This window comes from Verticillium alfalfae, genomic scaffold (assembly GCF_000150825.1).
Source record: "Verticillium alfalfae VaMs.102 supercont1.4 genomic scaffold, whole genome shotgun sequence".
Classification (NCBI taxonomy): domain Eukaryota; kingdom Fungi; phylum Ascomycota; class Sordariomycetes; order Glomerellales; family Plectosphaerellaceae; genus Verticillium; species Verticillium alfalfae.
In genome coordinates, this window is record NW_003315035.1 from 1,539,311 (window position 1) to 1,560,103 (window position 20,793).

The 20,793-nt window shown below is 55.8% G+C and overlaps 10 protein-coding genes across 10 annotated transcripts in view; 5 read left to right on the forward strand and 5 right to left on the reverse strand.

The window, feature by feature from the left end:
• The window catches only part of VDBG_03919 (conserved hypothetical protein), a gene marked incomplete at both ends in the record, with an annotated part of 1,724 nt that extends 802 nt beyond the window's left edge, over positions 1-922 (reverse strand). Inside the window, one exon of the mRNA XM_003005920.1 lies at positions 693-922. Within this exon, the coding sequence (XP_003005966.1) occupies positions 693-922 (230 nt within the window). The remainder of the gene's footprint in view (positions 1-692) is intronic.
• A 1,106-nt stretch (positions 923-2,028) lies between these two features.
• On the forward strand, positions 2,029-3,565 carry VDBG_03920 (FAD binding domain-containing protein; the record flags this gene model as incomplete). Its single annotated transcript, XM_003005921.1, has 2 exons — positions 2,029-2,512; positions 2,565-3,565. The coding sequence occupies 2 exons, from the start codon at positions 2,029-2,031 to the stop codon at positions 3,563-3,565; spliced, it is 1,485 nt and encodes a 494-aa protein (XP_003005967.1).
• A 946-nt stretch (positions 3,566-4,511) lies between these two features.
• On the forward strand, positions 4,512-4,948 carry VDBG_03921 (conserved hypothetical protein; the record flags this gene model as incomplete). Its single annotated transcript, XM_003005922.1, has 2 exons — positions 4,512-4,610; positions 4,670-4,948. The coding sequence occupies 2 exons, from the start codon at positions 4,512-4,514 to the stop codon at positions 4,946-4,948; spliced, it is 378 nt and encodes a 125-aa protein (XP_003005968.1).
• Positions 4,949-5,218: 270 nt separating this feature from the next.
• VDBG_03922 (conserved hypothetical protein) lies at positions 5,219-5,609 on the reverse strand (the record flags this gene model as incomplete). The annotated part of the gene is made up of 2 exons (XM_003005923.1): positions 5,219-5,308; positions 5,367-5,609. The coding sequence occupies 2 exons, from the start codon at positions 5,607-5,609 to the stop codon at positions 5,219-5,221; spliced, it is 333 nt and encodes a 110-aa protein (XP_003005969.1).
• A 502-nt stretch (positions 5,610-6,111) lies between these two features.
• VDBG_03923 (threonine dehydratase) lies at positions 6,112-7,921 on the reverse strand (the record flags this gene model as incomplete). Its single annotated transcript, XM_003005924.1, has 3 exons — positions 6,112-6,682; positions 6,783-7,642; positions 7,706-7,921. The coding sequence occupies 3 exons, from the start codon at positions 7,919-7,921 to the stop codon at positions 6,112-6,114; spliced, it is 1,647 nt and encodes a 548-aa protein (XP_003005970.1).
• A 502-nt stretch (positions 7,922-8,423) lies between these two features.
• Positions 8,424-9,208, forward strand: VDBG_03924 (mitochondrial hypoxia responsive domain-containing protein; the record flags this gene model as incomplete). Its single annotated transcript, XM_003005925.1, has 3 exons — positions 8,424-8,485; positions 8,545-8,615; positions 8,679-9,208. The coding sequence occupies 3 exons, from the start codon at positions 8,424-8,426 to the stop codon at positions 9,206-9,208; spliced, it is 663 nt and encodes a 220-aa protein (XP_003005971.1).
• A 646-nt stretch (positions 9,209-9,854) lies between these two features.
• VDBG_03925 (conserved hypothetical protein) lies at positions 9,855-11,750 on the forward strand (the record flags this gene model as incomplete). Its single annotated transcript, XM_003005926.1, has 3 exons — positions 9,855-9,920; positions 9,992-11,202; positions 11,273-11,750. 3 exons carry the CDS (start codon positions 9,855-9,857, stop codon positions 11,748-11,750), a joined length of 1,755 nt encoding a protein of 584 aa, XP_003005972.1.
• A 329-nt stretch (positions 11,751-12,079) lies between these two features.
• VDBG_03926 (predicted protein) lies at positions 12,080-13,390 on the reverse strand (the record flags this gene model as incomplete). Its single annotated transcript, XM_003005927.1, has 4 exons — positions 12,080-12,357; positions 12,431-12,842; positions 13,041-13,098; positions 13,155-13,390. The coding sequence occupies 4 exons, from the start codon at positions 13,388-13,390 to the stop codon at positions 12,080-12,082; spliced, it is 984 nt and encodes a 327-aa protein (XP_003005973.1).
• An 897-nt stretch (positions 13,391-14,287) lies between these two features.
• Positions 14,288-17,946, reverse strand: VDBG_03927 (predicted protein; the record flags this gene model as incomplete). Its single annotated transcript, XM_003005928.1, has 5 exons — positions 14,288-14,755; positions 15,050-16,606; positions 16,669-16,729; positions 16,783-17,647; positions 17,763-17,946. 5 exons carry the CDS (start codon positions 17,944-17,946, stop codon positions 14,288-14,290), a joined length of 3,135 nt encoding a protein of 1,044 aa, XP_003005974.1.
• An 838-nt stretch (positions 17,947-18,784) lies between these two features.
• On the forward strand, positions 18,785-20,427 carry VDBG_03928 (conserved hypothetical protein; the record flags this gene model as incomplete). The annotated part of the gene is made up of 2 exons (XM_003005929.1): positions 18,785-19,193; positions 19,292-20,427. 2 exons carry the CDS (start codon positions 18,785-18,787, stop codon positions 20,425-20,427), a joined length of 1,545 nt encoding a protein of 514 aa, XP_003005975.1.
• Positions 20,428-20,793: the final 366 nt, after the last annotated feature.

Consider the following 20,793-nt stretch of genomic DNA (forward strand, 5'->3'; position numbering starts at 1 on the left):
GTGCATTCCGTCGGCGCCCTTCGTCGCTTCTTTGGCGCATCAGCCATTCTGTGTCAAAGACAGGGGATCAGACGGTCTGTCCTCGGAGGTCCATCACCGGCGCAGGAGTTTTCAGCGCGGTGAGGCTATGTTTGTGTCCAAGCTAAGTGCAGATGCCTGTCTGTTGGGCAGTCCGTGATGGATCGATCACAAGGCACGACAGTCAATGCACCGACCAGAAGTCACTGACCCGGAAGTCACTAACCAGACATGGGTGGGCCACGTACGCCCTGCGGTCAGTGGGCTGGAAACCCCCACATTTCCGACCTTGGGGCCCTAACCGACGCTAAGGCAGGGGACCTGAGCACACCCACCACTACGCTAATGACATCTTGCCTTACCCAGAACACGCTTGTTGATTACCCAGCCCGGCTGAGGGCCAGGCGCCTACAACAGCTTGCTCGGCCGGAGTTTGCGCCATCTATCAAGCTTGCTGTCAGGTCAATGAGAGGCCGTTGTTGCAGACCAGACGATCCCTTGTTGGGTGCGTTGTCTCAAAGTAAGTGCCTATCCCTGGAAGTCAGTCTCTCAGCATTGACATGGACAAACTCAAGGTACCTTACCTTGCCTTGGGTTGTATTCAACGAAATTGCTGAACCTTCGTCGGTGTACTCTATCACAGGTGTCATCCGATGACGACAACAGGCCCGTACGTTCCGACATGCTGTCCGAGACGAAGGCACAATCCCCGCGAAAGACGACGCACACATGGTGACGCCTGCGGGTTGCTGGGACCTACTTGGGGCCAGTTCATCCCCATCCATGGGACACTGACTACCGCATGCAAGGCTCGGTCCGAGCGGCGATGAATCCCAATGCACGCCAAGTGGTCGACTAATTGGACCGCCGGTTCAGGTACGAGGATACCTTCGACCTTCGCCATGTCATCGGGCGTTCACAAGCCTAACTATGAGAATCCAAATATGTAAATTGCCAAGTCGGCCAAACAGACCACACTTTAGTGTATGGCACATTCCAAGCCAGCCAAGGGTTAACAACGTCATGGTGAAGACAAGTAGAGAATGTGAACCTGAGGAAGATACTTTTGGGTGCATCGACTAGATGTGGGTTATCATGAGGGAGAGCGCCCCCACAGAGATTGCCCAACATGGTCAATTTCTTTTCGGAGCAAGCAAAAAAAAAGCAACGAGCTCGGCGCGCCGCAGAAACAGATATCGGCATTTGCTTGATTCGAGTCATGGGTACGCGAGGCCGTGCAGGCAATTCTCCACGAGTCGGGTCTACATTCGGGTTGGTCCTCTCCCGTATGCATCACGCTGGATTTGGGAAGCCAGTGGCCAGGCTTGGCAAGAGAGGTGACGACCATTCTTCAATACTCGGGACCCCAAATCGGGAAGAATACTCGTGGCACGCAGCCCTGACATCGCCGTCGGCCGGTCTTGACCTTGGCACATGGCAATACAGTCGGCCAAGTTGATCCAGCCGCTTGACTGCGTCACTAGAGGGAGCGTCTCAAGACCATGGACCATCCCATGTGGGCGCCAAACCACACTAACGACTGCAGGCATCGTGTAAAGGAGGTACATCTCCATTGCCTTACAGACCTGACACGACTGTTCAGCTCCTCCATCTGGCCCTAGCGGGACCTGTCAATGTCATTTGGGTTCGCCAGCTCAGACATACACGCGCCATCACTGGACGATCACTTTCCTACTTGAGCCGTTTCGACAAGTCGCTTAGGCCTTGAACAAGCAATATTGCGCTATCCGCCACATATGGCGTCCGCGAAGCTCTCAGAGACACTATCGAAAAAGTTGTCTCGGGCATCGCCTGCGCCTTTGCACATTGCAAGCTTCATAGAGCAATGATTCGCATCACGACCATGGCGCAAGTTCCGCCAGGGGCTGGTCCTTGAACTCGTCATAAAACAGGGAACATTCCGTATCTTTTGTGACGACGACTGGCAGGAGTTCATCCCATCACCTTTAGTTCGTCGAGTCTTTCATTTTTAGTTCTTGTTTAATAATCATGAAGCATCTTCCTGCTTTCAGTCTTCTCGCTCTGGCCTTGCGCTCAGTCTCGGCAGGGACATGTGACAGCGTGCGAGCGCTGGGCGGTGTTGAGGTCAGTCGCCGGGCATCCTTGACGTACTTCAAAGAACAGCAGGAGTACTGGTCGACGTCCTCGGGGGACTTGAAGCCCAGTTGTATTCTCTTCCCCGAATCGACGCAAGAGCTTGCCGACATTGTCGCCATTATCCGGGACAATAATGAGACCTTTGCTGTCAAGTCTGGTGGCCACAGCCCCAACGACCACTTTGCCAGTATCGACGGCGGTCCTCTCATCTCCACAGCCAGACTCAATCAAGTCACTCTGAACGCAGCTGAGGGGAAGGTTCGTGTTGGTCCGGGAAACAGGTGGGAAAATGTTGCAGATGCTCTCGATGGCACCGGATGGAACGCTGTTGGTGGCCGCATAGGAAACGTCGGAGTCGGTGGTCTTCTGCTCGGAGGTAATTTGTCCCTGTTCTACAGAAATACTCCGCCACTAACGTATAAACCCAGGCGGATTGAGCTTCCTCTCTACCCAACGGGGTTGGGCAGCCAACTCTGTCCTAGAGTATGAGCTCGTGTTGCCGAACGCTACTGTTGTCAACGTTACCCAGAACAACCACCCCGATCTCTTCCTGGCACTGAGAGGAGGCAGTAACAACTTCGGTGTCGTCGCTTCGTTTCTTCTGCAGGCCTATCCTCAAGGGGAAATCTGGGGCGGTAGCATGTTCTTCCCCTCAACCCCCAAGACGGATACGGTCATTCTCAACGCCATCCGCGACTTTACCGAACACTACCCTGACGAGAAGGCGGCCATCATCCCCACAGCCGTCCTGACGGGCGCCGGGCTCGTCAACATGTGGACCATCTTCATGTTCTACAACGGTCCCCAGCCACCGGCCGGCACCTTCGCCAACTTTACCGCAGCCAAACCTTTCTTGAACACGTGCAGAACGCGCAGCTTCCGAGACTTTGTCCGGGCCAACAACTACGGCGTTATCAAGGGAAGCGTGTATCACATTGGCACCGAGACGATGCCCCTGCCCTCAGCCGCCAACATTGACGTCCTCGAGGACATTCACGAGCACTGGCGCAACGTCCGTAACAGCGTCAAGTTGGTGCCGGGCATGACGTCCAACATCGGCTACCAGCCGCTGCCCAAGGGCATGGCCCGCATCGCGAAGGAGCGTGGCGGCGACCTGCTCGACATGAGCGACGACGTCGACCGCATCGTTCTCCAGATTACGCTGAGCCACCTCTCATCCATCAACACGCCGGAGATTGAAGCCGCCATGAGGACTGCCTACACCGGCTTCAAGGACCGCGTGGACAACTACACTGCGCAGGGCGTATTGCCTGAGACGCATCTCCCTCTTTTCATGAACGATGCCTTTTACGATCAGGACTACTTTGGAAGGTTGCGACCGGAGCATCAGCAACTGGTGGCTCGGGTCCAGCAGGAAGTGGACCCTGACGGCATGTTCAGAGATCGCACTGGGGGTTTCAAGATTTGAGAGGATCTTAGTCTTTCGCAGATAATCGCTAATATACGCCGCTTTTATGTTCCTTTGCACTCCTCCCTCCCTTGCTTTGGTACAAGATCTTCTAGGGGAGCTGAAAGAGCAAGGCGGCCCCGAAGAAAACAGCTGCACATAATACTTGGCCAGTGGCGAAAGATCTGGGTCTGGGTGCAAGAGCCCGTGACTGACAGTGGCGTCAGTTCAAGGTGTCTTGCGATTGCGTTTATCCATGTCGTGTATTTCTCCAGCCAGACGTCTTCGTAGCGAGATGACGTCGAAGTTCTCTTGCGCTCAATGATTCAAGAAAAAAAAAGGACGCAAAAAACAACACGAATAGACTGTGAAGCTGTTGAGCGAAGGCTTTGCTGTGACACAGCACAGTGAGCGCAACAGACGGCCATGATCAACGTCGGAGCTGAACCACTGGTGCTTTTGGCGCTATCGAAAAGCCCTGTCCTCAGCTCCCTTCTTCCGTCCGACGACAAGCCTCCTAGCTCCTTGCGTGCTGCAGCTCGGCGCCAGCTGCGGCAGAAAGTGTGGCGTTTCGATGCACTGTGACCTGATCGATCGCAAGAGCTTTCACGAATTGTGTTGTGGATTATGAGGCGCGCTGCCTCTAATTCTTTTTTATGAAGATCGCATTTTGAGTAGGCTACCATGCAGAATGATCAACCTTTTCAAACAATGAAACTGCGAGAAGACAAATGTAGGCGAGTTGTTACGTTACCGTGGTGTGTTCACGGGATGTAGGTGTCTCCATCCGGGCCAGGGTTAGGGTTCCTGGTACCCCCCGAAACAGCTTCCCAAGTCTCAGCGTCAGTGCTCCACCAGCCGACGTTTTTCCGACCAACACTCTCCATCACCGCAAGTCAAGCTCGACAACGGAAATAGATGCTGCTCATGCAGACTGTCCAGCCATTGAAAACCTCATGAACGCACCATGACGCCTACCCTCGGCCGCTGGTGGCTTGCTGCCCGTGGCTACTCAACCGCTGCGCCGGCAAAGACCCGCCTGAAGAAGACCCTGAGTCTCGACCATGTATGCCGACTAAAACCATGCCATGCTTACACTCATTTGGAAACTGACATGAGCCGCAGTTCCTCCAGCGCGGCCGCGTCCTGTCCCTCTACCGCACCATCCTCCGCGGCACGGCTCACATTTCTGATCCCTCGACAAAGGCCGAGTCTCGTCGCTATGCCCGCGGCGAATTTGAGCGCCACCGCCACGTCACGGACATTGTAAGTCTACACCACGATAGAGCTCGCCTGCTTGTTTCTGTGAACCTGAGACTAAACCCGCAGGGACACATCCGCTATCTGCTCTCCACGGGCAAGGTTGAGTGGGACAGCATGGGCCGCTACGTAGAGGGACTGTAATCTCTTCCTGTAGAGTATGTGTAGAAGTAGGTATTTGGTTGGTTGGTGATGGTACAGTTACAGACTGCGTGCATGCGCGTCTTCTAAGTTTGCCCGCAAAACGCCGTCTACCCCGTGCTGCTGCCGGCATTCGTACACTTTGGTCCCTCCTCCCACCCTGCACATCTTCCTCTATTCCATGCGCTAGTCTTTCGTCTCGCACCCCCCTTGCGTGACCTGGCGGGACCAAAACCTCACCTCCGCCGCTTCTTCGAGTTCGTAGGCCACTGCTTAGCCCTGGCGCTGCTTATGCCTGGGGTTCGACTTGCAGATGACGTAGAGGTAGCCGTTGTGTCGCTTGCCAGCTTTCCTGCGCACGATCTGCATGTACCGACCTCGTCAGCATCTTGCCACCCCGAAGACACGGATGAAAACCCACCTTGCAGTGCTCGCATCGCTTCTTCACAGAGCTGTGCACCTTCATGCCCCGAACCTGCTGCATGATCGTCTGCACCGCCGTCTTGGGCGTCGACTCGGCGAGGCCTACGCGCGGTCGGGAGAAGAGTGCCGTCGTCAGGGCGCGGGTCTGTGTCTTCGTCATCGTCGGGGCCGTGGCGGCGAGGGCGCGCGGCGCCGTCAGGGTGAGAGCTCCGAAGGAGCGGGCGAGGGAAAGGGCCGACATGGCGCTGGTACGGAATTGCGTGCGTTGGGGGAGTCGTTGTCGCGATCCGTCGTCGTCGGGCGGTTTTTCGTCGAGCGGGTGCGGATGCCGCAAAGGTGCAGGGTGCAGAGTTGAGATGGGCCGACGTCGCGCGGTCACGTGGGCCGGTTCTTCACCGAGAACCACACCGAAGTTGAACTTCACCGAGACATAACCCCCAACGTAGGGGTCAGTCATGTTAGCAGAAAATGGCAAGATGCTATCTACGAAGCTGCGGTGATCCGTATTCAGGATGAATATCTGGGGGGTCGGATGGCAGGCCTTTACGCATTCATGTCACTCGCAGGGATCTTATTATTTTGCGGTGGAATATCTGTTCGGTCCGCTAGGCCTGCCCATATACAGAGGGCAACCGGGAGGCGAGCAAACAAGACTGCTGAAGAGTTCATTCCAATGTACATTGCCATCTAAGTACCGTGAGATCTATCGTTCCCAACACCAAACGCCATGCATCGACAATCCTCTAACTGCGCAAGAACGTCTTGAAAACCTCCGACTCAGTACAGTCCTCCCACGGATAGCCAATCTGGTTGAGGAACTTCTCGAGCTCCTTCAGCTCGGCATCTGGACAAGCGATACCGGCGAGAATCTTGCCAACGTCACCGCCATAGTTGCGGTACTGGAACAGCGTAATGTTGAAGCTCGTGCGCAGCGTATTGAGGAAGCGCTCGAGCGCGCCGGGCCGCTCGGGGAAGTTGAACATGTAGATGCGCTCGTTGGGGACGTTGGAGCGACCGCCGACGAGATAGCGGATGTGGCTCTTGGCGAGTTCGTCACCCGAGAGGTCGGTGACGGACATGCCGGAGGCCTGGACGCGCTCGACGAGCATGCGCAGCTCCTCGACGCGCTGGGAGGCGGGCGCCGTCAGGGACAGGCCAATGAGGACATTGGCGACCTCATTTGTGGCGTAGCGGTAGGAGAACTCGGTAACAAAATGGGGCATAACCTTGTTGATGAGCTCGGCGAAGGAGCCGGGGTCGCTCCGGGATGCGCACGGAGAGGAGGGCCTCCTTGCCCTCACCGAGGGTGGCGCGCTCGGCGACAAAGCGCAGGCGGTCAAAGTTCATGTTGGCGCCCGACGTGACGGCGACGAGGGATCGGCGTGTGTCGGTTGAGGGGTTGGCGGCAACGTACTTCTTCAGGCCAGCGATAGCAAGGGCACCGGCAGGCTCGAGCCCGGAACGGGTATCATCGTACATGTCCTTGATGGCTGCGCAGACCTCATCCGTCGTGACGAGAATGACGTCGTCAACGACATCCTTCGCGATGCGGAACGTCTCCTCGCCAGGCGTCTTGACCGCGGCACCGTCCGCGAATAGACCAACATCCTTCAGCACGACCCTCTCACCCTTGACCAGTGACTGCGCCATGGCATTGGCATCGTACGTCTCGACACCGATGATCTTGACATGGGGCGCCATGCGCTTGATGTAGACGCCAATGCCGGCAATAAGACCACCACCGCCAACGCAGCAGAAGATGGCCTCGACCTTGGACATGTTGGTCTGGCCGAAAAGTTCCATGCCGATGGTGCCCTGGCCGGCGATGACATATGGATCGTCAAATGGCGGGATGTTGATGAGGCCATCCTGCTGCTCGCGACGTGCGCACTCCTCCTTCGCGGCGTCGAAGTCCTGACCGTGCAGCACGACGTGGCCGCCCAGCCGTGCCACGTTCAGATGCTTGATGCTGGGGGTGCCCTCAGGCATGACAATGGTCGCAGGGATCTTGAGCTTGCGGGCCGAGTAGGCGACACCCTGGGCGTGGTTGCCGGCAGAGCAGCAAACGACACCTTTCCAGCTCTTGGCGGGGTCGAGGTGGGCCATCTTGTTGTAGGCGCCGCGCAGCTTGAAGCTGAAGACGGGCTGCTCATCTTCACGCTTCAGGAGAACATTGCATTCGAGACGGTTGCTGAGGTTGACGGCTGGTTGAAGGGGGGTCAGCTTGCAAGCTTCGTAGACGCGTGAAGTAGCGCTGGCGATAAGGCGAAGGTACTGAAACGCAGCGACTTGTCAGTGGTAGGCCTGAGGGATGAGGAGGTCAGGATGTATGCTGACATCTGGGTATCCGTTGGGAAGCAGGAATTCCTCGGGCACGATGCTCTTGATGCGGTTGCGCTTGACCTCTGCAGGTGTTGTGGGATTGGCGCTGTACTCGGTCAAGGAGAAGCCGCCATTCGTCTCAGGCGTGTGCGGCCTGTGGTCGCCATTGGCGCCATTGGTTGTGCCGTTCGTCATGACAGGCACGACAGGAGCAGTGGACGAGTCGGCCATGGTGATCGAAGTGCTGACTTGTGGGCTGTGTCAGAAAGGGAACGGTGAGGGCAGAGGCCTGACGATGACATCCGTCACCTTGGGAATTTTGTTTTGGCGGGGCAGTATCGGAGGGACAGACTCGGTGTGGGAGGAGTCAGATCGGTGAACATGCATTGGGAGTGTGTTCATTGGACGACGGCTTTGTAGTCCCCAGCCGGCCGAGGGCGATACCGGGAGCAAGGGTCTGGACCCCTCGGTCAGGGCGAGTCTCCAACGCGGTGAATGAATCAAAGGCCGGATGAGGGCGGAGCTCCTCTGGTGGGCAGATGGCGCCCCACTAGCAGCAGGGTCCAGCTCCACGGCGATCCAATCCGCAGGCGCCAATTCGGGAATTCCATCATCGATTTTCTTAACAGCTGCGCCCTCCATCGCATGATCACGAGCTTGATTCCTCCTTGCATCAAACACCTCTACGTCGACCACAAGACATCCTACGAGATCTCTAAACAGCTACTCCAGAATGCCGAATGTAGACGACTCTGTCATGGGGCGGCAGATGCCGTCCTCTTTCGATGAGAACCAGTAAGTCCCAAGCTCCCGCAATCATAGCCACCCCACTCCTGCTGACCCAATGTCTATAGCGAATTCTACAACGAGAAGCCCATGGCGAAGATCTTCCGCAAGCTTAGGGAAGAGCCTCTTATCCCTCTTGGTACGATACACAAATACCATCCTCTTCGCCCGTAGTCGGCCCATCTGACAGTCCCCTTTCTAGGTGCCGGCCTGACCGTTTTCGCATTCACCCAGGCCTGGCGCCCCATGCGCCGCGGCGACCAGGTCTCGGCCAACAAGATGTTCCGTGCCCGCGTCGCAGCGCAGGGCTTCACCGTCCTCGCCATGATTGCAGGCAGCATGTACTATAACAAAGACCGCGAGGCTACGAAGGAGCTGCGCAAGCTCAAGGAGGAGCGGGACAGCGAGGAGAAGCGACAGAAGTGGATCAGGGAGCTGGAGATCCGTGATGAGGAGGACAAGGCCATGCGAGCGCGGGTCATGAACCGTAGGGCCAAGGCCGAGGAAGCCAAGGCGGGCAATGCGAGTGCGACGCCGGCGGAGGGCGGCGAGGCGAAGAGCGGCGTTCTGAATGCGCTGGGCCTGTCGGGTTCTTCGTCGGGATGGGGAAAGCCTGGCGAGGCACCGCTGGCGGACGCGAGTAAGGCCGTGGATGACGAGCCCATCGTCAGCAAGGTCAAGACGCCCACCAATGTGAAGAGGGTGTCTGCGGAGGACGACAAAACGAACTAGGTCACAGGGTCGGTCACACCATGTCATCATTGTATGAGTGGGTACGGTGACTGCAACAGTTGGTACGATAGCAGTGGGCGGCCAGAGCACGTGGTCACGGCGTTCCGGATGATCTCGCAATTATTTATATGTAAACAAGTAAACAAGAAGGCTTGAAAGCAAGCTCACGACTCTGCCAGAAAACTTGGATGCACAAATATTTATCTCCTTGTCAGTTGGAGTTCAGCGGAGGGTGCCCAGTTGACTTGCCCACCAACTCAGGTTGAGTTTATACTGCCCAAATAGGCATTCATTGAGGTAGGCTGAGCCAGTAACTCAATCAGCGAGCAGCCCGACATCAGGTACTTGCCCGTACCTAGGTAGGTACCTTAGGCGGGTAGGGTACTCAGACAGTGACAGCTGGTTCATGTGCCATTGGAGGGGTCCTTGGCGTCTGACTCCACTATGACGGCGGGCTTCAGTCAGGGATCTTAAGGACCGGACATAGGATGCACCTCCCTCTTCTGCCTATGCTTCACCTTGGCGCTGGGTGGTATCATCAGTCCACCCTTTTCTCAACTCGAGGCGCCTGCACGCAGCGTCAAGAATGCATCGCGCACCCTGATCACTATCTCCATCGTCTTCTACTTCGCAAAATTTTGGTACAATGGGCCAATCGCATTCAGACGAGAACCCTCGGCGCCGAACCCGCGAGGACCTGACACGCGAGCTCGTAAGCTTTCCTGCCCCGCCATTAGGGACCCCTTCCCAGGCAGCCGTAAGCTAACCACGAGATATTTCCAGGCTCGCCGCTTCGCCGACAAGTGCTTCACATCGCTCGAAATCTACTCTTACAAGGACGTCTTCAAGAGTCTTGCCGATGATCAGGATGGCGTCCACTATCTCAAGGAGGAGACCCTCTCCCGTTTCCTCGAGCTCCCCGACGTCCTTCACGCGTCGCCTGTTCTTTTCCGCATGATATCATACATCGGCGCATTTCCTTTTCTCAATGATGCTCCTGTTGTTCTCGGCCGGGAGGAAATGGTCATGGTCGTCACCATCCTGACGAACCGCTACCAACGAGTTCTCGCCCGAGGGTCCACCGACCGCACCAAGCTACTTTTTAAGAGTCTGGCTGTACATGACCGTGCTGCAGCCGCTACCGAACCCGAGGAAGCAAGCAAAGAGGCTGAAACTAAGGCAAAGGCACAAGAAACGGCGAGCCACGTCCCAGGTTTCGCCGTCGACGAGGCCGGCGACGAGGCCGATGATGAAGACGACGATGACTTGGAAATCGCCGCCTTTGAGCTACTTGATATCGATGATGCCGTAAAGCAGGGCGATGCACCCTCCATCAAGGGTGCCATGATCCCTGGTGACAATTTCCACAGGATCATCATGCTGCTGCTGCTCGTTGCACCCCTTGATGCTCAGGAGAGCCTGGCCTTGCATGCCAATCGGGTCGTAGGGGACGAGCTGGAGAGTTTACGATCGACGGCTAGGAACGTCCTCCATGCCTTCTTGAACGTGGAAACATCGCCTGGCATCAAGTACAGCACCTTCAACCGTATCATTCCCGTCAACTTTCCCTACCTTTTTCAAGGCTTCAATGCCTTGTTCGAACATTTCCTCTTCTCCAAAAACTTAGATTTCTCCAAACACGAGAACCAAGCCGAGGAGAAAGAAAAGGCGGTCCAGAGAGAAGTCGCACAACCTCTTCTTCAGGACAAGGCTGACATCATGAATTTCAATGTTTTGTCTCAGCTATCTTTCTTCATTCCAGGCGCGAATTTGTTCCGCAAGCTCAGGCTGCTCTACTCTGGCGCCGAAGCAGGCTTCTCCATGGGCAGCTTCGAAACCAAAGTCTTCAATTGGCGCGCTCCCACCATCCTTCTCGTACGCGGCTCTCGCATCCAGGATGAACCCCGCGGCGGTCAGGAAGCCTCCTTTGCAGCCTCCCTGCCGCCGAAACGCTTCCCCCATGGCAGCAAGGGCGACCGCCTCACCTTCGGCATGTACATCGGCCAGCCGTGGAAGCATACGTCCAAAGAGTGCTTCGGCGACTCGGACTCTCTCCTATTTCAGCTTGAACCTGTTCACGACGTTTTTCCGGCGTCTGCAATCAACCGGGGACTACGTCAGTTTCACCAAGGCGCCCACAAACCGCCCCCTTCTTGCAGCAGGCTGTCCGCACCCAAGGCCAACGCAGTCGCATCGCCACGACGGCATGCTTGCCCTTGGCCCAGTATCGCTGTTGCTTGACGACTCGTTTGAGTTTGGTGTCTTCAATCACGACTACACATCACAGGGCGGCGCATACCATAACAGCGTCTCGCGGAGATACGACTTCCAGGACCGGTTTGAGGTCGAGAGCCTTGAGGTGTGGGGATGTGGAGGCGACGAGGAGGCGCAGGCACAGGCCGCGCGGTGGGCATGGGAGGCGAGAGAGGCCGAAGCCAGAAGAAATATCAATCTCGGCACCAGCGGCATCGAGGCAGATCGTGCGCTGCTCGAGATGGCGGGCTTGATTGGAGGCGGCCGCAGCGGCGGGTCAATGGCTTGAGGTTGATCAAGACAATTTAAGATTCCACTCACATTGGACAGGAGTAGGGTGTATGGCGTTTGATCTCGTTCAAAAAGGGCAGCGCACTTTGTATGTTTGAGCGTCGACCAATTGTCATCGTCGATGGGGAAATCGCAAGGACGCAGGTAATGAAGGATACTATTACTAGGGCAATTCATCTCCATACAATCTAAGGCGAGACGAAAACACGGTGCCCCCACAATAGGAAATCGACATCCGGTCAGGTTTGCTGTCGGCCTTGCAGGATACAGAGGCCGCCGGTTGAGACAATTGCAAGCCCTCCCGAGTTGCACGTTAGAGATCCCGTCCTACTCCGCGTTCTCCTCGTCGTCATTGTCCTCCTCGGCCACATCCTCCTCGACGAAGGTGGGAACCACCTCGACGGTCTTCTTGCTGCCGGCCTTGATAATGTTGCCCGACTTATTGTTGAGCGTGCGGGCGCCACCGTTGCGGTTGTTGAAGGCCGAGTTGGCGGCGGCGGCCCTGGTGTCGGTCGTGTTGACGGCCTTGATGGCGGGCTTGCAGTGGATGCACTTGTCGCTGTTCTTGCCCTGATGGCGGTCTTCTTCGTGGTCGTGGGTAATCTCTGCGGTCGTGGTCAGCGTTTTCTCTTTGTTTTCTTCATTGACATATGGGGTACGATGAAGGGGGGCACATACCTTCGCGGTACCACTGCACGTCGTCGCGGTCGTCGTGCTTCTTGCCAGGCGTGGGGGCGGGCGTGGGAGCAGGGGCCGGGCCGCGGCGGTGGCAAGGAGGCCCGTGATGGTGGTGATCATGAGGGTGGCAGCCATGGCGGGGATGATCATGGTGATGATGACCGTGGTGATGACCGTGGTGATGACCACGGTGCCAAGGGGGAGGAGGTCCTTCGTGATGATGGCGCCAAGGGGGAGGGGGCCCATGGCGATGGTGAGGGTGCGCAGGCACGGGCACAGGCTTGGGCTCAAAGTGCGACTCGTAGTCCGGGTCATCCTCGTAGTAAGGCTTGAAGTAGGGTCTGCCAACAGCCGACTCGCCGCGCTTGGTAAGGACCTCGTCATCTCTTTCGTCGGCCGCAGCGACGTCACGCTTGGTGATGACCTTGTTCACATTTACACGAGGCCTGGTATGGTTGCGCGGACTGTGGTTTCGTCAGCTGAGTTGCTCAGACCGTATGACACGGAGGAAGGATTTACTAGTCGTGTTGGTCCTTGTAGTAGTAATCCTTGTAGCCCTGCAAAGCTGTCAGCACAAATGCTGTACATGCCGGGTTGTGCTGAAACTCACGTTGTCCTTGTGACGGTGCTTCCTGTCGATATGCTCGATCCAGTAGTACTCCTCATATCTGTTCCCCAGTCAATAAGCGCACTGGATTCAACATTTTCTTTGCCATCTGCTTACCCGTCTGTCTTGGGCTTGCACTCGGGCTCCTTGCACTTGGGCTTCTCACAGCCGGGCTTCTCGCAGATCTTGCCGCGCCAGATGGGCACGTATTCCTTCTTGGCGCATTCAAGGGTAAGACACTTATCGCCGGTGACGGAGCGCTGGGCAAGCCTGCTCTCGTCGACACGGACTTCGCTGGGGATCACGCCAGCGCTGACAAGAGCGGCCGACAGGATGATGGGGGTGAACTTCATATTGAGGTCGACAAGTCGCTGGGCGACCTGGTCAAGAACGAGTGAATAGTCAAAGAGAATGAAGGTGTTGCTCAAGGATGCAGAGTCTAGTGGGGAGGATGGCCGGTCTTTATTCTTCTGGTGAGATTGCCCTCTTGGTCATCGGCTAGTGCTCGGGTGGATGCCACGACGTATGGCGTTTTCCGATGGCGGCCCTGCTGAGCGCCATCGTCAGACATCCAAAGTTGAGACCGAGGGAGTAAGCTGGCGATGGCCACCTCAAGGAAGGCTTCCCGATGGCGCCCCGATATCATGATTCGTACTGGGCGCCAAAGCTTTCATGCATCATCAGTCGGTTCTCGTTGTCCTATGTTGTTATGTTAAAGGTAAAAGCAGTGGGCGATCTCTGTCAAGACGTCCTTTCCATTTCAATCTATCCGCTGAAAGTGAAGAGAGCTCAAGCTGGCGTAGAGATTCTTCCAGACGCTTGAGAACCACCGTTAGCCTAACATAGCTCCCGAAACAAGGTGTGGACGCTGCAGAGCATACATGGCTAGCGAAGGTTGACTAGCAATGGGCACGCTACTTCAGCTGGATGCAGTTCATCTGCGGCCATCGAGTCTCGTTCTAGGGCTGCATTAACGGTACTTAGGTTTGGAGGTGCCGCAAATCAAGGTTCTGTTCTTCAGGCATGGCGAGGTGGTAAAAATCCTAAGTTCAAGCATGCATTGCGAGTGCGGGCGCTAGCTGAAGGCGTGAGGGAGGTGTCTAAGTTGTGTACTCGCCGTTGACTAAGTCTCTTGTTAGGTTGAAGACGACGCAAGGTGGAAAAGAAAGCAATGTCACTATAGTAAGACTTGAATTTTCAAGCTTGGCCCAGTCCTAGGCCTTAGGGATTAATTTTTACATTCTTCGAGATCAATCGTTACTTTGTCTGACTTTGTTGCGCAGCGCCTCCATCACGCAATGCGTACACTTGTAGCCCTTCTCACCCTGATACCACTCTGGTGTCGACATATCATCCCCAAAGGCACCATACGAAACAAGGACACCCACAAGTTCGGATGTGTTCTGATTTACCCTCGTGCAAAGTCTCTCCGCAGTGCCGCTGTCTAAATCTGCCACTTTGCGTTCAGTCAAGAGGCCCACGGACTCGGGATACGTGTATCTGTGTTGTACGAGTGACATGGCGGTACGCCCCTTGTCATCCACAATTTTCGGATCGGCCCCCTTTTCTAGGAGCCGCTTGACGACGCGGTGGTTTCCCAATCCCACGGCTGCCGTCAGGGCTGACATGTGGCCTTCGCCGTCGGTACTGCCAAAGTAATTCTTCGAATCATACTTCTCTAGGAGATGCGCAACCATCACGTCAGTGATATCAGCATACTGTGACGTCGGGTCGGCTTCCTTGCATTGGAGCACAGCAAAGGCGCAACGCGGAAATGGGACGGCTGGTGCTATGCTGAACGATGAACCCATCCTGACCTTCACGATCAGGCAGGCTGAGGAGGAACTTGATTCTCTCCAGCGCATTGCGGGTGTGCATAAGGATCATTTCTCCAAGCAAGGTACGTCCGGACGTGTTGACCCGGTCTCTCGCGGCTCCAGCCTCGAATAGAAATCGTGCCACATTGAAGTTCCGGTATACACGGCCATTTCAAAAGCACTGATTCTAGATACGTCAGGCGGGTCTGCGGAGATACCAGTCTCTAGAATGCTGCGCACAAAGAAGACATTGTCAGATTCCTTCGCAGCACGCTCCAGAGGCCCCAGCCCATGTGCATCCTCAACCGTTGTACTGGCGCCAGCTGTAAGCAGAGCGCGGACCATGGCGGGATCTCGGTGGTTTATCGCCATCAGCAGAGCGTTATGCCGCTTGTCCTTCTGCGGGAAGACGTCAATCTCCCTCGCAAAGCCGTTTTCCAGTCCGGCGACCATGACCTCTGCGAAACACTGATGCTCGGCAACAGCGAATACAGCGGGGACCTTGAACTCGCCAAGCTCCAGCACGGCATCCGTGGGTGCTCCATGAGAGACTAAGGTGGAGATCGTCCTATGAATCTCCTGCACAAAGCTGACGCCGCTAGAGAGAAGTCTGGTCCAGCGAGAGGCGCCTTGTAGCGGATACAGAAGGGGTCGCGACTTCAAAGGATGGTCGATAATCATAGACCTTGCTGTGCGAAGTTCCTCAACCACCGAAGGCTCCATCACAAGTCGGTCGATCATTGCTGAGTGACAAAGTCGACACGCCAGATCCAGGGGTGATTGACATCTTGCCTCGCCGGCCTTGGAGTCCTTGCTGAAGATGGGATTCGCACCGAGCGTGAGCAGCGTCTCGACGGCAGCCAAGTTGTTCGACCAGACTGCCCAGTGCAAAGGAGTCCAGCTGGGAGGTTCTGTTGACTCGTTGATCTGCGTGTCATACTGCGTGGGGAGGAGAGAAGCTGCAAGCGCGTGACGATCAGCTCCCTTTTCACAAAGTGCGAAGGCAATGTCGAACATTTCCGCTGCTGGAAACCGAAATAGCCAATGAAGGGGTGTGACTCCAAGGTTATCGGCAAGGCCAGCACTCTGCTGAGCGTCGAGCAAGCTTTTTGCTATTGTAGTTCGCCCCAGCCTACAGGCTGCCAACAAAGGGAAATCCCCTTGAAGCTCTGTCTGGGTCCCTGTGCAAGCTGGGATCTCTTTGATGACGAGAGCAACAACATCGGGTCGGTCCTCAGTGATGGCCCAGAAGAGAATCTGGGGACCTGATCTCGTCAGCAATTCCTTGCTGATAGGAGTTTCTGACGGGGTCCATTTGTCAAGTTTTAGTCCTGTCTCTTCAAAATGTCTCCGCTGAGCGCTACTTCTGAGTCTCAGTATTGAAAGTGGTGACACATGTTCGAGGATTTTGAGTGCTTTGGAATTCCCCTTTTCAGCTGATACCTCCAGCCAGCTACGCCAGACGGCTGGCTCCGGAAGTTTCGAATTTGTCCCGTTAGAGGCAAAGATATTGATGTAAAGAGTCTGGGCTTCCTCGGAGCCAAACACTGCAGCTTGGAATAAATACTGTTTTGCTGTCTCGAGATCCCATTCCACTCCGGTGCCTTGTGTGTACGCGATTGCGAGATTGAAAGCGGCAGATGATTTAATCCTGACATCAGAAGATTGAGCCAAGATGACCTGAAGGCTTCTTGTAGCCTCGGTCTGGACGATCCATGGCATCTTTTCGATTGTGGCGTACGACGCTGCGAGCTTCAAGTTCCGAGTCAGTCGAAGTTGCACAATGCTTCCGAGAGTGGGCTGAAGAAACCTACATTCGGGATGAAATCCAAGTAACGGCTGAGAACCAATTTTTCTTTGGCTTCATATCGGGACCTGATGAAACGTTAGGTTAGAGATACATTTGATATGCCAGCCAAGGGATGTACCTCAGTTGTTCTACTTCTGGAGATTCATCTGACCACCCGGCAACATATGGCTCAGGTAAAAGTCCCACCAAGTCAGAAATGAACCTCAAGGCCTTGCATGTATCAAAGCCAATAACGTCGGGCCCGTTTTCGGGTGTTCCGACAGCTTTGAAGAGGTCCGCAATGACTCGCTTCTCCACGATCTGACGTAACACATCTCCCAAAGGCCTTTCCTGGGTGTTCATCATGAAGCCATGAATCCAAAGGGTCATTTGCGCAAGCCGAGCAGCTTGATCTCTCAGTGCTTTAACTTGGACTCGCACAAGCTGCGCCGGCTGCTTCTTTGGAAGGCCATCAATTGCGAGTTGGATGTACTCCAGGCACTGCGGATAACCTTGTTGCAGCGCTTGTGGAACTTGGGTAGTGTCAGGGCAACTGTCGCCCCCAATGACTTTGATGAACTCGGCAGCCTGCGAGGCCGTCGTATCGTTGAAAGAGGCATGTGAGTTCTCTCCAAGAGAGACATGCTGGGCCAGACGAAGAAGCAAAATGATACGGTCCATGTCTTTGAATCTAGCGGCGGGAGACTTTTGCAGACACGTCTTGAGTATCTTGCAAACAATGGCCAAAGGACGTCCTTCGTGTCGAGAGCCTTTCAAAACCCGCATAGGCATGGTAGTGCACATAAGATCTGCGCTTTTCATTTTCCTGACATTGATGTCTAGATCCTGAGTGGGCAGATTATCATAAAACGTGCCACCACTCTCGAGAATGGCGAGGAAAGTAAGCCCAAAACTGTACATGTCGAGTTGCTTCAGGTGCTGGCGTTCAAACTTTCCATCGTATGATTCTGGGGCACAGTACATCTGCGTGTGGCCGACGAAACCTGCCATCATCAATAGAAAGGGAGAATCCAAAGTCTGCAAGCTTGACCACAAAGTCCCGGCTCTCATGCTTGCAGACGAGAAAGTTGGAGGGTTTGACATCTCCGTGGATCATACCCACTCGATGCAGTGCCTGAATACCGCTGGCGGCATCTAGAGCAACTTTGATCTGATCTGGAAATGTGTTTGCGTGTCCTGAGATCTGGAACTCCTTCAGGTTGCCGTAGGCGGCATATTCGAGCACCAAAGCGGGGACGATTCGATTTCCGTCCTGGGTCTCATCACCTGTGTAGTGATACATGACGCCCATGAAATCGATGACATGATCGTGTACTTTAATTGGAGGATGTCGCAAAACCTGGAGCTCAGTCGCTATATCGGAAAAGTGATACGTGCTCTGTCCATGCCTGTTCGGTGTTGCCCGAGGATGTTTCACCACCACGAAGTCACGACCTTTGAGCAAGTCCGTTGCTAAGCCTGTAGGAAATGATGAGGTCGAGACCTGGCGCACTTCAAAGGAGCCGCCGCCGAGGGTGACATCCTCAAAGTCGGGAAGGGTATTGCTAATGAAAGGGTGCAGGCCGAGCGAATTGTCTTGTGCTAAGCAAACGCCAAGAAATCCCGCAAAATGAGGGCATCTCGAGCTTTCCGACAGGGCTTCGGTAGTTTCGTTGCTTGAGCTGCGTTCCGTGTAACCATCTCGCGGCTTGCTGGATACTTCTCGCCGAAACGTCGGCATCGAAGTTGACCACTCCATGATAACACACTGAGATCTATGTCGGGTCACGTTGCAGCAAGTCTGGTGGCCACGTCCGGTGTGTGTTCCTTGAAAAGAGGTCCTGCTCGGAGTTGCGCTCCATTCCATTGCGTCCATTTGCCTGCAACCCAGGCTGCGTAAGCTGGAGCTGACGCCGCGTGAATGGGGCTTGAAGGATGCTGATCCTCCCAGGCACGACCCCTGTGGATGCGGACCTGACGTCGCCGACTCGGGCCGGACCGCCTTGTGATAGAGTAGATACTCCGCCTCTTGGCTCTGTTGTCCGTGCTTCATTACTGCGCTTAGCGCCTACTTACTAACTGCAGCGTGCGTATGTTCGTATCCTTCCTTCGCAAAAGTGACCTCTTTTCCACATGGTAACATGGCGGTCGACTATGATAAAGTTGGTTTCCAGCTAGGAGCCGCAGGGCTCGGGATCGGCGCATTCAGCGGTATACTGGACGTCATGTCTGCTTGCTCCAAGCTGTACAAGATGTGGCGGTCGCTGCGCGAACTCGACGGACACCTGGGCCTGCTGCGCGCCAAGCTTGTTCTTCAACATGCCCTCCTGCAGCAATGGGAGCGCGACTGGCTCTATGCACCAGCCGAGAGTAGCGAACGTTCTGGCTTTCGCCGCAGGCAGCGCTGGGTCAGACAACACGAGGTCGCCGTGGCGGAGACTCTGCATGCTGTGAGAAGACTCCTGGAGTCACTGGAACCGTTGCGGTTGACTTCCCTCGGCGCAAAATGGAAAGAAGGGGGCTGCGGCAGCCTTGGAGTCTCTCAACTGGGTCCACGATAAGGCTGCCGAAAGCGAGAGGGCCCTTGACCAGCTGGATTCCCTCCCTCGCGGCCTGTATCGGCTGCTGCCGCCCATGACGCCCAACAGCGAAAGCATCCCAGGTCATCCTGGCCGTGGAGGACCTCCAAGATAGCCAGATCGACGCTCGCGACGTGTCATCAATAGACCACGCAGAGCACCTGCTCGTCACTCGAAAGCAACTGAATCTCGAACTGAGACGCGTGCAACAATTTTCGCACCGTCCAGTAACATCCACCTGTCCATCAAGACTTCACGCGTGCAGGTCGGAGCCACGACGAGGTCTCGGCAGGATTCGCAGCTTCGGCGTCTCGACGGCGGCGAGCCGATTCTCATCGAGTGGAAACGGTATGACGCCAGCTGGATGGGTCAGAAGGGCATCGAGCTCCACGGCCGCATTCTCGAACCATTGCCCCAGTGCCCAGCTCCTGCACACGGACATGAAACCCGACGAGCTCCTGACGCTGAAATGCCTCGGCTTCTTCGACGACGTCGAGCGCAGCGCCTTCGGCTTCGTCTTCCGGCTGCCACTCGCCAGCGCAGCAGCACCCGCGCCAGCGCCAAACGGCAAGCCGATGGTCTCGCTCAAGGCGCTGCTCGACCAGCCGACGCCGGAGAATCTGCCGACGCTGGAGGAGCGCCACCAGGCGAGCTACGGCATCGCGCTGTCGATTTCCATCCTTCATGCCGTGTCGTGGCTGCACAAGAGCATTCGGAGCCAGAACGTCCTGTTCCCCGTCGATCGGAACGGGCGTCCTCGGTGGACGACCCCGTATCTGGTGGGATTCGACTTCTCGCGCCCGGATGCCGTTGACGAGTCCTCGGAGAAGCCGGAGCAGAGCGCACGCTTTAATGTCTACCGACACCCCTCGGCGCACGGCAGCCCCAATGAGGGCTACCGACGCAGCTTTGACGTGTACAGCCTCGGCGTCGTGCTCTTAGAGATAGGGCTCTGGCGACCTGCATGGAAGCTATACAAGGATGGTATGGCGGCTGAGGCGTTCCGTGACGTCTTGGTCGACAAATCAAAGACATGGCTCGGGCATCTGATGGGCACGGTCTATCGAGAAGCGGCTGTGAAGTGTCTGACTGGCAGCTTTGATGCGTACCAGGCGAAGATGAGTGACGGTCGTGATGACGATCTCGGGCTGCAAACGTTGTACATCGAGGTTGTCGAGGTGTTGGGTCGCCTACAGGAGGATTGACATAACCTCTTTGAAGCTGTGGCAGGGGACGCTTGGGAGGTCTTGCCATGGTGGAAGGAGGCACTAGTGTTGGGGGTCATCATCCACATATTGTAAGCCAGCTCCAGAAGCTGTCGATCACTCATCGCACATGATCACTTGAAGACACCGCAACGTTCTGTTCAAAAGGCCACATCAAACGGGAATCATCCTTTGCAACGCCAGAAAAAAAAAACCAATCGCCAACGAGTTGCCTCGAGGGCAACCGCCTAACAGCCCCCGCCTTCCTGCTGTAGCATAACGAAACATGGAAAAAAAAGCCAGGTCCCATAACTCGCGCCCCATTCCCTGCCTTTGCGATGCAAACAGTCCTGATTCTTCTGTATT